The sequence below is a fragment of the Aptenodytes forsteri genome, unplaced genomic scaffold, assembly GCF_000699145.1.
Source record: "Aptenodytes forsteri isolate BGI_AS27 unplaced genomic scaffold, ASM69914v1 Scaffold7, whole genome shotgun sequence".
Lineage (NCBI taxonomy): Eukaryota > Metazoa > Chordata > Aves > Sphenisciformes > Spheniscidae > Aptenodytes > Aptenodytes forsteri.
In genome coordinates this window covers 1,832,475-1,850,186 of record NW_008795919.1, presented here as the reverse complement: position 1 = coordinate 1,850,186, position 17,712 = coordinate 1,832,475, and the positions used below count along the sequence as shown (strand labels likewise).

Genomic DNA, 17,712 nt, shown 5'->3' with positions numbered 1-17,712 from the left:
GCCGCGCGCTGCTGCCTTGCAGGGGCTGCCGTGGCCACCTGGCTTTACGGGGGTGCAGCAGCAGCGCTATTTTTACTCCTGGCAGCTCATCGTTCCCCAGCTCTGCTGGGAGAGCCGCAGCAGCGCAGCTGAGGAGCTTCTCCCTGCTCCACTCGCGAGCTGAGGGATGATAAACAGCAACAGGCCAGGGCAGGCTCCAGCCCTTCTTGTCTCAGAAAGCCCCGTGGTGGGAAAAAGGATTAAAAAAAAAAGACCAAACCCATCCTGAACAATGGATTGCGGCAGCTCAGCGCCCTCACGCCAGCAGCACAGGTCGTGCCTTCAGGCACTGGCGTTACCGCAGGAAGCATTTGTCACTGTTCCCAGGTTTGTTGTTCGAGCAAGCCAAGGAGACACCCACCCGCAGAAATCATCTTCCTTCAGCTTAAAGAGAACCATCTCCTTTCTCCGACAGCGGGGTTTCGCCCCCGCCGCAGAACAGAGCCCACTCACAGCCAGGACAGAGGTGGGTTTTTTTGTGCAAAACATTGCAAAATCCCTTCACTGCATGTTTGCATTTCCCAGGCAGCCAGGGCTGAGCCCAGGGCTGCACTGGCACCGCTGATGGGACGCCGGTCACCATCCTCCCCCGGGGGTCACTCCGGGGCCCACGCCATTCCCAAGCCCCGGCACAGCACCACGGCTCGGAGAAGCCCCTCACAGCAGGACACGATGGCAGATAAACGCTGCCGCCTGGCCGGGCAGGACTCTTAACACCATCCACATGGTACCTCTTAGCCTCCAATTTTTTTTTTTTTAATTACAGGAGCTACTTAATGAAACATTTGGTAGAACCAAGGGATCGGCTTTGCCAGCCAGAGGACAACCACCCACCGGCACGGCGCCCAGCCATTCGAGGAACACCTCTGTGCTAGTCATCTACCAGGCGATGACAGAATGGCCGACGAAGAAATTGGGGGGCTTTTTGCCATTCTCCACATCCCATTTCAATACAGAAAGCAAAACACCGTTTGCTTATAAAGGGAGTTGTAGGAGGTGAAGTTCAGCACGCTGAATGCTGGAATCACATTCAGGCTGGAACAGTTTCACATAGGAAGCAGCCGATGCTGCAACAGTGGAAAAGAAATTAGGACAAGTTACTGGAAAATAACAGAACTTGAGGAAAAAAAGGCTGCGTAAGCCTGCAGTAGCTGTGGAGACAAAGACTGGAAACCCACCCCCTTGCAGCACAGCTATTGAGGAACCACAAAACCTCTTCTCGCTGAAGCCTTTTCAGGATCTGGACAATAACGTAAGGAAGTCAAATCGGAGCATGAAGTACCTCAGATTATCCTGTACCCGCTGGCTTGATCACATGAGAAAGTGAAACGCAGCAGTTAGAATCTTGTAATGCAGCACCAACCTTCTCCACCATAAACCTGCTCAGCTGCCACGAAGCACCCCTGCACCCCGCTGGCCTCGGCTGCCGGGCCCCTTCCCTCTACCCAAGCCCCAGACGCTCAGGACTGGGGCGCAGCCACGGGCCTGACCATCCAACAGCAGCTCCTCTCATCTGACCAAGGCCACCATGCCAAGGGAGCGGAGGTGGGCACCCAGGCTGCTCATCTACACTTACTGCTATGAAACATGGGAGTCGACATCAGAAATGTAGCTACAGCAGTTCTGACCAACCTTACTCTGCTTTGTAAGCCAAACTTTCCTAGAGGGAAGTACACAAACAGTGCTTGAGCCAAAGCAAAACATATTCCGGGCTGGGATTTAAAGCACAGGCGAGTCGTGTTCCAGCCAGGCACTAATCCTGCATCGCTGGACACCCAGACACATCTCAAGTATTTCATATGGCTTTGCCACATTAAATCCAATTTATTTTGATCTTCCTAGTCTGGGAAGGCAGTTCCCAGCCAAATGCTCGTGACTCTTCATGCCGCTGTAGGGGAAAACCTCGCACAACGCAGCCGGCGTATTTTAACACATTAAACTACCTGGTATTTAAACAAAGGTTTGTATTTAATAAATGACATGAACAACATAAGTGCACAGCACAGCTGTCCAAAGAACCAAATGAAGCCACGTGAACCACGGCAACTTGTGCTGCAAGAGCTAAACCCAGCGCTTTTCTGGCTTCCAAAGAACTCTTTGTTATACTTTGGTATCTCAGGCTCAATTACTACAGTCATCACCAAGAAAACTATTAAAAACCAACCAGGCACACGTCAACATTTCTAATTCTGTGATCTAAAAATACAGCAGTATACAGGACTCGAGATGGGGGAAGGAATGGGTGAAACTTCCAGAAATACTTGAAGTGCCTTAGGTGCAAGCGTAATTTATAAAAAAAAAAAATTAAGCTAGTCATTTAGCAAAAGCACCTATGGCTGCACACTGGTCAGGAACACAGCTAGCCTGAAAACTGGAGCATTTTAACTACAAGAGTAAGCCCGTGGCACAAGCCCAGCAGGAAAAAAGTACTGTACTATGTATCTGTCAGTTTATTAGTTATGAGTGGTTATCTTTCCTGTGCTTGTCACTGTAGAGCAGGATCCAACGACCCATGCCCTTCTCACTCCAGTGCTCCAAGCACGTTCTGTGTCCCCTTCTGCAGCCTCATTTGTGGCAGTGTTCCTCAAATTCATCCGTACCACATTAAGCTGAACAGATTGCTTACTCACCGAATACACTCGGGAATAAAACAGAAGTCATTTAGAAAAAAATAGATAGTTTATTTTTAAAAATTGTATGTTCCTGGCTCGTCTTCACTGCATTCGGACTTCATCTTCTTCTGCAAGTGCAAAGCACACAGTTAGCAAGAACATTAAAAACACCAGCAGAAATCACAGGTAATGACATGGAAAGGGAACCAGTGCATCACAAGAGGCCATGCAACCTGTCAAACGTCCTCTAGGATCCTAAGTTCTCATGTCAGACTTGAGATCAAACGAATGGCATTCACATTTTCATCTACTGTGCAAATTTCAAAGATCTGAAACGGCTCTGTGTTTTACTACCCAGAAAAACAAGAGCAGCAGTGACAAATCACACACGATTCAACAGGAGTTCACCAACTGAATCTCACCGGCTCCGTTTCTTGCAGGTTCAGTTGTGGCATATCTAAGCTGTTACTTACCCGTCACTCCCGAGTTAAGGTACTTTGCACGTTGCGCCTCACACAAGATTTTAAATATCTGCAGTTCCCCCTTGTAGTTTAAGTGGTAAATTAGAGGGAAAATTTCATTAATTCCAGCTCTGCAAGTTAGTTTATTTCCCTAAATCACTATCTGCTTGTGCTCTTGTATGTGCTAATTCATCTTCCAGGTTATTTTCAAAGTTCAATGTTCATTAAAATATTTCAGAAAAGTAGCTTTTTAACAACTTTTAGTTAGATTAACATTTGAGAAGCAGCTGTTCTATTGTTCCCCTTTTTCCTTACTGTCCTGGTTTTGGCTGGGATAGAGTTAATTTTCTTCCTAGTAGCTGGTACAGTGCTGTGTTTTGGATTTAGGATGAGAACAATGTTGATAACACACCAATGTTTCAGTGGTTGCTGAGCAGTGCTTACACTAGTCAAGGACTTTTCAGCTTCTCACGCCCTGCCAGCGAGAAGCTGGGAGGGGGCACAGCCAGGACAGCTGACCCAAACCGGCCAAAGGGATATTCCATACCATACGACGTCATGCTCAGTATGTAAACCGGGGGGAGTTGGCTGGGGGGCGGCAACCGCTGCTCAGGGACTGGCTGGACATCGGTCAGCAGGCAGGGAACAGTTGCATCACTTGGGGTTTTTTTGGGGTGGTTTGTTTTGCTCTCTCGTTTTACTTTCCATAACAAGTTTTTATTATTCTATTATTTCAAGTATTAAACTGTTCTTATCTCAACCCACGAAGTTTTCTTACTTTTGCTCTTCCAATTCTCTCCCCCATCCCACTGGGGGGGCAAGGGTGAGCGAGCAGCTGGGTGGTGCTTAGTTGCCAACTGGGGTTAAACCACAACACGCACTGACCATCACCCACCCCATTCACACCCCGTTCACTGGAGCCCGAATGTAGGAATGGTTATTTCTTGTTTGACCACCTATAGCATTCAAAGGACAGAGTTTATTTGATGCTGCAGGGCTGAAAAGCCTCAAAGAATGGTTATATCTCGGCTCTACAAAAGAAATATTCAGAAATTTTATATAAAAATGAGATTAATCAAGGGCAAATTTCAGGCAGGAACTACATAATACATCACAGGGTGATGGGCTACCGAGCTCTTACAGCAGTATAAGGACACCGACAACTTACTTGTTCACTTGTTATCTCGGTCCCTCCACAGATCACTGGGCATTGTGCTGGATGTGCTCATGCTCGGCTCCTGAACTGGAAAAATATTCAGAAGTTATACTCACGGCGATTTTGATATCTTTTGTACAAACCCACGTCTAGACAGGTATTTTTAACCACTGCTGTCAAGATATCAAGCCCAGATGGAGCCTGGGTGCTTAACCCCACAGCTTGACAGCAGGTACTAAGCTCTACCCTACATATTTCATGTATTCACTCGTACCGATTTCTCAATATTCACCAATTCAAAGTTATTCAGTGACTGAAAATCAAGTGCCCAGAAGCCTTTATTATTCCACCCATTCAGAACAAGACTAAAAGTTATGCTTACTTCCCATGGATGAGCACTCTGGTTTCACTCAGCTTTCATCTTCACCTAAAGGATAACAACTGAAGTTATTATAGTAATACACAGAAAATTCTGACCATTTCAAAACTAACTTAAAAATAAGGTTTTAAGATACATGGACTGATTAGTTACGAGGGGAAATTTACAAATTATTCCAAAATATTAAGTGGAAGAATAAGGGGCAGAAATAGGCTAGCCTGAACACTTGTAAAGAGATGAAGGAATATGCAGGTAGTTGACTCAAGAACTGCACCTTGTCTGAGCACAAACCGTAAATCACCAGTCTGAGTACAATGAAGTTTGATTGCAGCCAGAGGTATACTATCCCTTATGTGAAGGCATTAACAATTTTGTCAAGCTACTTCAACTATTTTACCCTAGTTTGTCTCCTGTAGTAACGCCCTCTCTCTTCCCCTTCATGAAGGAGTGCAACGTCCCTGACTCCTAGCAGCCCTCAGGTTCGATAGTCCTAGAAGTGCTTCAAAAGCCAAAGGAAGACACTAGAGGTTAGCACTGTCAGTCTACTGCTTTTATTCTCGGCAACAGATTCTTCCCTTCTGAAGACCCACCCTTTTGCTATATAGCAAAGTTGAGGGCAAACTGCAATGGTCAGCAGCTGGGGATGTAGTAGTACAAGGTTCTGTGCACACCTCTAGTTGGGAGGCAAATCACACCATGGTCACAATGTGATCTGACCAGGCAGGGCAAAGTTCAAGTTTAGTCTCAAACCCACCACCCGGGTTTTATCATGGCCCTCAGGAGCAGAAGTGTAGTATGCACGTTTTGTTTTCTATGCCATAGCAACAAACACCATGCATAAGGGATACTATATCTTTGTGCATCCTTTTAACACTCCAGATTCACTTATAGCCACACTCCTCCCAACCCTCCCCAGTTAGCTCTTCAGTACTGGTGTTCAGAAGCAACATTTATAGAGATGGGGTATTCACAGACCACTGCGGGATTGCACAGCCAAGTCCTAACGTGTCAATCATTATCTAGCAGCAATGACAGAGGTGGGAGAAGGCCAATCCTCCCTTTTTTTCCTTTTCCAGTAAGCAGCTATTTAAAGAGCCCCACTAGCTGGTATGGAGAGAAAAAAAATCTGAAGCTAATTAGCCGATTCCAAACTTGCTAATAGTGGAAGAAGCCAAGTAATTACCCAGAACAGCATACTTTTTATGCATCCTTTCCAACATGCTTAGCCTCATTTAACATAATGGAACAAAACACTGGCCTTCCTGATCATGTCACTGCAGCTGGCAATGATTAACAGAGACATGCAACCCCATTACTGCTCAAGTCCTAAAACTACTCACAGGCCTCAGTGTTTAGCTATGGGGAAAACTGCAAGCAAATCAACACTTTGTATGCTTAATGTTACAGTAAAGCCCCCATACACACTATGCTGTGCTCTCTCCTGACAGCACCAGTATCTGGATCTGAGGGCCTAGCAGGTACGCATATGTATTCTGACACCACACTTCTGAGCTTCAGATAAGCTTTTGAGAAAAAGTGTATTTCACACACAGATAAAACCAAGATGAAACACAATGCAAGCACTTTAATGTCATTTCTTGTACCCACTTGTTACAGACTGACTTAGAGCAGACATGACTATTTGCTTTTAAGTTAGCTACCACACCAAGTTTCATTACTGCAGACAGTCAGAGCTGGTATGAGACCCATGGTTCAGTCACAAATTGCTTGCTCCAAGAATGTAAAAAACCTGCTAGTTCAAGTACATAGAATGAGGCAGATGTGCCAGTAACCCCTCCACGACATCCCTGCAGGTCAAGTATCCAGAGCACACTGGAAAAACTAGTTGGATCTGAGCACTGGTTTAGAGATTAATAATTCAGTTTTGCTACACGACAGTACGCATACTGCCATCAGTTTTGCTATCGAATTCTAGTCACAGGTAAGAGTAAGGCATCACGAAAAGCCAAACTGACTTTGTGACAAGTGGTGTCACTGCTTGACTAGCTGGAGTTCGGTTACACTCACTGTGGTGTAACCAAAGACCTGTTATTATGATCTTAAGGTGTAGCTGCTACTTCAAGCTTTCAATGGAACATGAAAAGATAGCTACAGCAGAGGGCAAGGCTGTCCAGCAGATCCCCTGTTCACCAGCAAGAGTCTCGCCTGGAAGATAACACAGAAGGGTCCAAATGTGACAATAATACCAGAAACAAGTGTGCAAAGCAGAACTTTGCAGAACAAGCGGGAAAACACGTTACAACACCTCTGAAATGAACTGAACATCAGACAAGAGCTAGGTCATGTGCTGAAACAAGGGACCTTGAAATTCAGGTTCAAGAGCTAATGCAAAAGAATTGGAGAACAGCATGTCTGGATGTCTGGAAGTGTAAGCATGTTAATCCTGAAACACTACATTCAGTATTTCTAGTAACGAAGAATTTAGAATTACATCCCCAAGACTGATGAAAAATGAAATTGAGCATTATACTACCAAGATGACTCTACGAGGCAGAAATACAGAATCTCATCACTGTCAATTAAAGGCAGAGGAATGTATTACACTTATCAAAGATTAAAATAAAGACAACTGAAATGTCCAATAAGCTCTATGAAACTACCCACAGGGATTCATTCAAGCACTCATTTGTATGTCCTCAAAAATATTCCACATCAGTCTCAAAGTTGACTGTATTAGCAAGCTTTAAGTGACTATCACGTAGCGCACACAAGGCTAGAGCAGTGATTACTAACGCATTTCCTACTGAACCAAGACTCTACAGAGGGATGTGCTGCAGATGGGCCACTTTGTCACTACAGAAAGTTTAAACAGTCCTTTTCTAGGCACTGACAGCACCTAGTTGACTAGTTAAGTGAGTGTAAGATCACATTCCCTCTTCCCCACAGAGCTCGTTCTAAGAATATCTTCGTTACATCAGAACTAAGAAAAATCCACACAAGCCGAGTCACATGTACAAAGGAATCGGGTCTGAAAATACTTATCTAAGAATCACAGTAAGTTGCTTATTGACTCTGAACAAGACAAAGCTTAAAACCGAAAACCACGCAGCTTTGATGCAAGCTTAACATACAGGTATGAAGAGTGCTGCACTGTAATTCCACAGTCAGAAGTGTGATGTCAGAATACCCACAGTATAAGATTACATAGAAAGTCACCAAGTTATATTATATTGCTTGTTACCTACCTGTATGCAGTCGGCAATGAGAATCTTGGAGCAAGCAGGAATACTACATCCGGGTCCTAATGTCCATTGCCATTTGTGGTACTACGTTCCTCACAGTTATGAACTGCAGAAATGCTGGCTAAGTGCAGTTATGTAGCAGGCCACTAGTTTTAAGTGTAAATTGCAGTCTCAAACTCCAGCAAAAACTTGCTGCCACAGTAAATGGTTGCCAAGGAGAAGCCAAGAATTTTTCTACCACAAAAATACCACAAAATCTCAAAAGCAGTTTCAGTTTCTCATCAGCTGTATAAATGATTAGTGTAATGTGTCTACACCAGAAGATAAGATTATTCTGTATTCATTTCTGAGAAAGCGTGAAGATATATGTATAACGATACCAGTTTCTGCATGCTGCAGTTTTTAGAGATCTAAGTGTCAAAATGGGCTCAATTTTGATAAAGCAAGCTAAATTGCAACAGCCAATGTCCTCCAAGTCCAGTACAAAAATGTGTCATGTGATCCAGACCATCCAAAAACAGGTCTGACCAACGAAGCACTTTTCTAAATGGTTTTAAAGATTCAATTATATAAATCTGATTTTATGAAAAAAGTCCAAAACCTCATAGGAACAGATCAAAGGAACGTAACTTTCTCGCCTCCCACATTTAGCAACTTTATCAGATTTTAAAGTTGACATGTTTGCCAGCTTTTAAGACACCACCTTTAAAAGGTCTTGAAAAGAAGTTGGCTAGTCAATTGTATGCCTGTTTAATACATGCAACTCAAAGCAGAACTTGTTTTAGAAATTCTGCTTATGCAGCTACAACAAAGCTAGATTTAACCAAACTTTCAGATGTTTTGAAAACTGCCAAATCTTTCAATATATTTGCTAATCATGGTTTTGCAACTCAGCTATTTTTAATACCTAGCAACAGTAGCTTACGTACAAAACAGGGGTACCAAAAGACAACCTCTGTAAGGTACAAGGACATCAGCATCCTTCACTCTTCCAAGTTACAGAACTACAAAAGAACATACTTTAGGATATGCACCAGCATCTCTTTAATAAAGAATGACATGTAATCTGAAAAATAAACTGAAAAAATTAATTTAATGTTTACGTTCAGAATTCCCCATCTCAGACACCTTCACCTTTTGCGGGTGTCCCATGAACACCCTCCAGAAAACATATGCATTATTTAATACTACTTCAATAAAGCAAATTGCATCGGTACTGCTGATTTTTAAACTAAGTATCCAATACAAGTACTCCCAAATACTTGGTCCGCAGTTTAGGAACTGCCAATTCGGAATTTCCTGAATAGCAATTCATTATCGTAGCATGTTATCAACCCCCAAACTTTTCTGGGAAAATAAGAAGCATTCACCAAACAAGCTGAGTCGCTATTTAGTGCGCTTAATATTCCAAGTCAGTGTTACCTGGTATCAGCATTTCACAACATGCTATTTTTTCATTTGAGGAGTAACAGCACTTACAGTGAGTACTTCAAGAGGGATCATCTGCACTCTAAAATACTGCAATCTGACACTGAAGTTTTAACCGCAGAGAAAATTTAGCATAGAATTTAGAATTAGCCAATGCTTAGCACAAGGAATGGAAAGATCTTTGGAAGATTAAAGCTACTCACAGAATGCTCAGTAGTTGGGGAATCGTGTGAAGGTACAGCCAAACTAAGTTTACCTACTTTGTGCCAAGCAGGTTGATGTATCCTGCATTAACACCAAGGTATTTTACACTGGGAAGTCATGTTCCCAGTTTATCTGGTACAATGTAATAGTAAGCAAAGCAACTACCTTATCAATGAGTCCAGAATGCTTTGAAATTCTTCTGGGGCTTAATAAAATGAACAGCAAGCTAACGAATTCATCAAATCTTCTACAAAAGAACCTTAAAGGGAGTTTATTTGTACTGTGTAGGATTAACTATTAAACTCCAGATTCAGATACTACTTTTGATGCATTATCTCCAAACATCAATAATAAAAGAGCGATAACCATCATGCAAGCAAGCTAATTTCTGTATTTTACATACAGGTTTTTAGGATTTGCCCACCAGCTACATGATTTAAGAATAGTTCCTGCAGTCCCCATAATACAAATAATTGTATTCTGAACTATGCAAATTAGTCCACTCAGTTAGCATGAGGACATAAGCAAGTTAACCGTAATCACTCAAGTAACACTTCTGGTCTTTTTGCCAAGCAATTTCAGGCAAGTATACAATACGGAGCAAGGCCAGATCCTGTAATCTCAGACAGCTTGAGAGCATATAAATATCACATTAACAATCCTTTAGTTAGGAAGTCAGCCAATACAAGTCATTCTATGAATTTATTTTAAAATAACCATTGCTAGTCTTCTGCTTAAAGTCTTTAAAAGATTCCAAGCAGTAACTGCCAAGGTGGTAAGTGCTACCATCCCACCGCCCATTATCCGTAGCTAAAATATGAAATTCATTATATACTGCACTGCTTGCAGTGTAGCGTTAATTATTGTATCTTACAGCACTTGCAAGATTTCCATTTGCTTCCTTATTGCAGCACAGTTAATGCTAAAAAAATCTGCACCTACTGGAAAGTTAGGGTACTACCTGACCCAATCTTAAGCTAGAGGCATTAGGGGAAGAGATCTCACTCTTCACTACAGTTCCACACCCTGGTCTAGTTTGACCTCTACTCAAGACTCTCGGTTTACTGCGGAAGGTGTGGTATTTAGCCTCGTATGTTTAACCACGAATGGCAAGAAGAGTTACTACATTTAGTTTTCTATTTATTTGAAGCACAGTAAAAAAAAAGTTGGTACACTTTGGGAATTCAGTGGCACAAGGTACACTGCCATCAAGTTAGGGACGTTATACATCAAAAAAACAGCTAAATTTGTTTTGAAACACTGCATTACATAATTAAATTGTACTCGCCCAAACAGACCACTTACAAATATTAGGTCAGTAAGTTTCTAACATCCATAAAAACGTAGCTTTCTTACTAAAATGCAAGAATTAAAAAGTTGGTGTCTAAACAAGACAGACAAAAACAAACTGGAATGAAACTACAGGTCACATCTAAAATCGGGGCTTTTTGTTTGGGCCTTCATATTCTTCTCTCCCTCTACCATATCCTGTTGGTGTTCCAGGCCCCATTCCTCTAGGACCCTGGCCACCCACAGGCCCCGCACCTCCCTGCCCAAAGCGTTCAGGACGCTATTGGAACAGAATTAACAGTTCATTATATGTAGTTGATGTCCATGTGTGTTAAGTATATATTTTTAGAAGGTTCCGCAGTCAAGGTTCGTCGATACAATCACCATTGAGCCGATCCACAGGTACCGGGAACATAGAAAGGAAAAAAGGGTAATTTAAAAATTAGTTTATTGTAATACATGCCTTGAGGTATGTTCCCACTTGATGCATTCTCATACATCTGTTACAAAGAACAGATCCTCCCTGCAGTGCTAGAAATGTAAGCATTAGTGCAGATGTGAATTAACAACTTTTCCAAATGAGCTCTAGCAATTTTCAACCAAGTTAATGCAAATAGCTTGCAAACTTCTCACCTTTAGTGCAGTAAAAGCTTAGATTACATCACTCATTTCCAAATAAGCCTAGCCAGAGAACGAATCTTCTGTTCACTGAAGTATGAGCTGACATTCATAAAATGTCATTGTAAACAGAATGCCTACTCACCAGTTAATGGCATGTGCTGCAATAGAGACCATGTGCTTTTCAAGATGGGGTTAAGACTACGGTCTGCTGACTAAACTGCAGAGGCCTTAGGCAGTAACCAAAACTGATTGTGAGCACTACTGGATTGCAAGAAGAAAAAAAGTGTGAAAAAAGCTAATGACCAGTGATTTACCTAACCAACGCAATTGCTCGATCAAAAGACTTGCATTTGTTAAATCCCACGTACTCCGGAACTGCTGCTGTATAATATGCAAAACGTGTTCAAAGAACTACAATTTATTCAGTGTTTCCAGTTAGAACTATGCACAAAGGGTTGTGTGCATCCAGTCAATATCTCCCTTCCCACCCCACTTCCACCACAAGCTCTTGGAAAATTCACAACTTCACAGCGTTGAAAGGTTTCACACCAAGATGTAAAAGCTAAATTACCCTGCAATAAAGCAGAGACTTCAGGTATTTTTACTAGTACCTCTAGTTGCATGTACTTCATTCAGTTACTGTATCAGTAGGTGTGATCAGCATTCAATCTACAGAACTGACAAATTATAAAGTCAAAGATAGCTTTAAACTTTCATTTCAAGTAAGTTTTCCACTACCGAGTAACAGAACAATGGTAGCTTGTTTGTTACAAAAGGTATCTGCAACTGAAAATTCACACTTCAAGTTCTTGACTTCTGAAAGTTAGTTTCAATCCTTCCAAGAAAAGAATTTCAGAAAGATTATCTAGGTTCTTTCTGCCTAATTCATGGCAGCTTAAGCTTATCTCCAATTCTGTTTAAAAGATATCAGCCCAGTAACTGTGACAGCACTGTGTGGCAGAGATCCCCATCCTAAGAAACTCAAGGCAGTTAAACCATCTTACTGTCACACCTTTTGACCACATCACGTTTTCAAGTATTACACAAGTTCAGCATGCACCTGTACGATGATTTTCAGGAGAAAAATGTACACAGCATTCACCACAGACTGCTTAACTGTTCACGGGAAGCTTAGGAACTGCTTAAGTATCAGTAGATTATATAGATACATTAAGGCCACCGGCACTGTCTACTGAATCAATGATGCTCTGCAAAGTTATCATTCCAAAGATATGGTTCCCCAAAAAAAATGGAAGATACCTGACAAGCTACTATGGTAGCTCACCACATTAAGCCAGAGGCCTAAACCCACCCAAAAATCATTTACTTCAGCTTGCGCTACAGAGTGTACACCCTTTGAGGAGGGTGAAAACACACTAATATCACCACCTAAACCAACATAGATTTCCATCCTACCCATTAAGCATTTCTTTAATCTACATCCGTATTGCTTCAGTGTGATAACACCAAGCAGGCTCAAAGCCCATTCACACATATGGTGTGCCAAAAATAGTACAGTTTGGAAACATACCTCAGAACATGAGATATGCCGTAGCTTTAACAATCTCTACCTATATAGTCATGCCCAACACGGAAAAACAAGAACGGGCTATCATTCCTCTGTGAGATAGGAACCACAAAATGGCTACAGTCAAGGACCGCTGGAACATGCCTAAATCTAAAAAACAGCATTTCTGCTCTTCTATGGCAAACATCAGCATACAGAATAAGTCATATGCTGTTTACCATTGATTAAGTTAATCTGCTGCTTAAATAGACATGTGCGCAGATTTTTTAATTAACAGCATACCCATACAAACATGCATCAATCCTAACTAGGCTTGGAAGGGCCAAAATAAATGCAATGTTACACATTGGAAAGGAGAACAAAAATCTCTCGTCCATAAATACAGAATGTCAAATTACTGAAAAGCTACTACATATGTATTTTAATTATGAAATTTGTCATTCTCTAGAATTTATAAAAAATCCTTCCAAGCCTAACAGTGACGCAGAATTTCCAAAGTCCAATAAAAGTCGAGTTAATTGCAAATATGCTTGACAGCACATTTGAATTTACTTACAAACAACTTCCGACTGTGTAAGCTACCATAATGGTTAAGAACTAGTCTAGTACTACATACTGCCACACTAGTCTTCATATTAAATACCTGACAAGAAAGTCAGCAGTTAACAGTGAAATTTACACAACCATCCGAACACTGGTAGAGAACTCAATTCCCAACCACAACTTTTCCCTTGTGCTAAACTAAAGCCACCACAGGATACATTACCATGTCACTTCCCATCATAGAACCACTCATGGCTGCTTGGCCAACTCCTGGATTAGCTTCATAACCTATGCCGCCACCACCTCCGAGAGGTGGAAATTTCTGGGCTGCAGAAGCATAAGGATCTAAGAAAGAGAAATATATAATCATATTCTGACAATTTCTAAGTTAACCACTTAAAGTAACTATTTAAAAATTCTTTACCTCCCATGTTCATTGTGGTGGCACCACCCATTCTCATGTCTCTCTCCCTCTGCATAGAAGAAACAACTTTTAGCACAGATAATCAACTACTGAAATCCACGCCTTTCAGGAGATAAAGCAAACTACTACCATTTCACCTACACAAAGACATCGCATTATCTATCCTAAAGGAAGCAAAATGCATCAATCTTGAAAACACATCAAAAAAATTCCCGAACGTGGTAATGTATCAAAAAAATCATGATTTCACTTACTGGATCCATGTAACCCATTCTACTATAATTCTCTTCCCTCTGTCTTCTCATTTGTTCTTCCATCTCCCGCTGACGTATCATCATTTCCTCTTCCCGCCTGCGACGCTCCTCCTCCTGCCTGATCATCCCAAAGCAGACTGTTAAACCCCAGGAGTGTGACATGTTGAACACTTATCTCATCAATATCACTTGCATGAGCAATTTAAAAAGCACTGAATGATTACACTTAAGCAAAAAAAGATACTCTATGATGCTCAAATACTTGAGGAAAAACTTACACTGCCGTTCAATTTCTCATACACAAAGTGAAGCAGCAATGGTGTTTCTTGAAAAATAAAAACTTTCATATTTAAGTCATTTTAAAAAACCCACAAATGCAACATTGAAAAAAATCCCATGAAAGCCAAACCAACCTCAGCTGAATTTCCTTGCGTTTCTGCATTTCTTGATTATGGAGTTCTTCCATACGCCTCAGTTCTTCCTGACGCCTCATAAGGTCTGCAGAAATGAAGCTTGTCAGCAGCTATTTCACAAACTCTCATCAGATTTAAGCTCAGATTTGAATTAGATCAACCTCATCTGCACTATGGCAGACAGCTACCTTCAGAGTGTCACTATTCTTAACAAGACTTCATTTAAATAAAATTGAAAAACTACCAGTTACTCTTTTTTAAGTCTGAAATTCTCAAGTTAGCAGGAGGAAGCGTGAAATTATTCGTTAAACCGTTAAACAGCCATACATTTAAGCTAGCATTTAAAGCAAAAATATGATACAGAATTCAGAGCAAATTACCTTGACGCAAGAGGTTTGCCTGATGCTCGTGATAAGCATCCTCCATCTCACTTTCAAGTTTGTCCTTGGCATCTTTCATGTTTTTTGCCACTTGCTCTCTCTGCTGTTTTTCCATTTCATCTAAAGATTTCCACCTCTGGGAATATTCAAATTCAAAACTGCCAGGCTGAGCAAAACGGGGAGGAGTCTCTCTTTCCCTGCAGAAAGGAAGACACTCATTCAGACTGGGTAAACCTGGAAACTGAAGGTCAATAAAAGATTGCAAGCAGAATAGCAGAATTACCAGGGAACATCAAAGGAGCCCTGAAAATACTACCTCACAACTATGTGGTAGAAAACTTGCTGTGACAGAATGCTGGTAACAGTACAGCATTTTACACACTTAAACAGCAGCATTTAATATAAATACTACCATTACCGTAGCAAATATGGAGACTCCTGCACTAACACATCCAAGCAAATCTTCCCACTTACAGTTCTACTTCACACTTATCTTGTTCTTAACTTCTTCCTTAGACACTCCACTGCTGGCAATTGCCAGATGCAAAATCCTCAAACAAGACAGGCCTTTGCCCAAGCAGGTACAGCTGCTCAAAACAACAGCATATGGAGAGATGGATTTTTTCAGTACCGACTTAGCCAAAGCACTATGTGTCAAAGGCAAGTAGTAATCTTCACTTTAACTTAAATAGTTTTCAAAATGCCTGAGGGCCAACAGTTTATTTTGTCATATAAAGAAATCGGAGGCCAAGATTCAGTAATTAATGGAACAAAACTAGGAAGGTTCAAAAGCTTTCCATACATTAGCAAAGTGTTTCAACGCTTTAGGAACACTGTACTAATCGACACTGTTTTCAAAGACACTGCCTCTAAAACCATTTATAGTTTTTGATCAAAGCAAGTAATTTTGAACACTTTCGCATACAACAAGACTGACTGGATCTCCCCCCTGCACTCCCTTTTGTAATGTGAGAACATACAGCATTTCTACAACAGGTTTAATATACAGATCCTAACCTAAAACTGCTACTTAGGAAAAGACTCCTATAGACTCTTACCTATTCTTCTATGCCCAGGGGTCAGCTTCATAAGGCAAATCCATAGGCAACTAGTTTTTATTAATCATGGAATGAGTTAAAGTTTTACTTAATTTCTCATTTCATACCATAAACATCAGTTTGTAAATTCCCTATGGGATCATCAACGTGAGATACACCCTAAAACTGCTACTTAGGAAAAGACTCCTATAGACTCTTACCTATTCTTCTATGCCCAGGGGTCAGCTTCATAAGGCAAATCCATAGGCAACTAGTTTTTATTAATCATGGAATGAGTTAAAGTTTTACTTAATTTCTCATTTCATACCATAAACATCAGTTTGTAAATTCCCTATGGGATCATCAACGTGAGATACACCTTAAGTGAGATGACAGTTCTCAACAATAGGATGAACAGTTGAAGTCTGATTTTCAAGAGTTTCTACGCATACCAAAAAAACATGTTATTGGGCTGCTATTTAGGCTTTACTGTTTTCTTTGCAATACAATGTAGAAAATTACTTGCGTAATGCTTAGTGAATATATGAAACAAATCAGTACGTTACGTTATCCACAAACAAACTACTACCAAAAAACCCAAGAACTGAAAGTATTACGCAAAATTCAAAGCCTGTTTCTGAAAAATTACTCTGTTTCCTTCAGCCTGGGACAATACTACATACATCATCATCTATATAATCTTTATACCAAAAGACAGTGCCTACTTTTGATACATCGGATTCTTCTGAGCAAGCTTTTCTGGAAGACCATCTTCATCATCCAGTTGTTCCAATGGTTCCACAATAACTGGCCTAGGAGTGCTGAACAAAAAAATACTCATTTTACTTTTCCGTAAGAATCTCCATTCTGAAAAACTAGAAGCTGACAATTTTATTCAGCTTCAAACTAAAAATCCTAAGCAGCAGAATACTTACGTTGTCAACAAAAACACTCCTTCGGTACACCGTTCAAATGCTTTTCTTGCAGCTGGCTTTGATGCAAATTCAACAATGCCTTTTCCTGTTGATCTACCTCGATCATCTACAATCACAACAGCTCTTTCCACTGGACCAAACTGGGAAAAAGCTTCCTCCAGCAACTCGTTGGACACATAGGGTGAAAGATTACGCACTGAAAGAGCAGCAGCATGTGTGGCAAAACGAACACGAAGCTGCCGACCCCTCATGGGGGTATCGTCCAGTTCTGCCTTCGCAATTTCTGCAAGAGCTCTAGATTCCTGAGGAAAGTTTAAGATCCAGTTTTAGAAAACCAAGTTGTAAATTACTATTTCGTGAGAATTAAACAGATGGACGCACAGTACAAAAGCCTACCAATTTAATGAATCCAAAGCCTTTCCCTTTGTTGATAAAAACCTCTCCTGGCTCCCCATATTTGGCGAACAGTCTTTTAAAGTCTTCGTCTGTTATATCAGCGGGCAAATTCCCAACAAACAAGCGGCAACGCTGAGTATAGGTCTTCTCCCCGGGTCGCCTCAGAAGAGAGAGGTTTGCTTTAAATCCCTACAAAGAAGCAGACCAGTTCGAGCCCCCCCCCCCCCCCCCCCCCCCCGCCAAGCCGCGGCCTTCTCCCGCCAGGAAGCCCAGAGCACCTCCAGGGCACCGAAAGCGAATACAAACCCATGCTGCCACAGACCCCTCAGGCTGCAGTCGGGAGCTGCCTAGGCACCTAGGGAACACGCACATTATGTTTAGGCGTCCCCGCAGCGCGGCGGCGCTCGCC

At 41.6% G+C, this 17,712-nt stretch overlaps 2 protein-coding genes and 1 long non-coding RNA gene across 3 annotated transcripts in view; all 3 read right to left on the bottom strand.

The window, feature by feature from the left end:
- TMEM35B (transmembrane protein 35B) overlaps nt 1-918 on the bottom strand; it is a 4,064-nt gene extending 3,146 nt beyond the window's left edge. Inside the window, exon 1 of the mRNA XM_009284823.1 lies at nt 874-918. Coding sequence (XP_009283098.1) covers nt 874-918 — 45 coding nt within the window. The remainder of the gene's footprint in view (nt 1-873) is intronic.
- Nucleotides 919-2,699: 1,781 nt separating this feature from the next.
- Nucleotides 2,700-7,843, bottom strand: LOC109279640. The gene is made up of 3 exons (XR_002086271.1): nt 4,651-7,843; nt 4,281-4,355; nt 2,700-2,779 (listed from the first exon to the last, which is right to left on the bottom strand). It is a non-coding gene; the product is annotated as an uncharacterized LOC109279640 (long non-coding RNA).
- A 2,761-nt stretch (nt 7,844-10,604) lies between these two features.
- SFPQ (splicing factor proline and glutamine rich) overlaps nt 10,605-17,712 on the bottom strand; it is a 10,842-nt gene continuing 3,734 nt past the window's right edge. Inside the window, exons 2-11 of the mRNA XM_009284822.1 lie at nt 17,610-17,658; nt 17,304-17,492; nt 16,908-17,209; nt 16,698-16,793; nt 14,936-15,132; nt 14,556-14,640; nt 14,143-14,260; nt 13,889-13,937; nt 13,688-13,809; nt 10,605-11,052 (exon numbers count right to left, since the gene is read on the bottom strand). Of these exons, the coding sequence (XP_009283097.1) occupies nt 10,915-11,052; nt 13,688-13,809; nt 13,889-13,937; nt 14,143-14,260; nt 14,556-14,640; nt 14,936-15,132; nt 16,698-16,793; nt 16,908-17,209; nt 17,304-17,492; nt 17,610-17,658 (1,345 nt within the window). The 3' untranslated portion in view covers nt 10,605-10,914. The remainder of the gene's footprint in view (nt 11,053-13,687; nt 13,810-13,888; nt 13,938-14,142; nt 14,261-14,555; nt 14,641-14,935; nt 15,133-16,697; nt 16,794-16,907; nt 17,210-17,303; nt 17,493-17,609; nt 17,659-17,712) is intronic.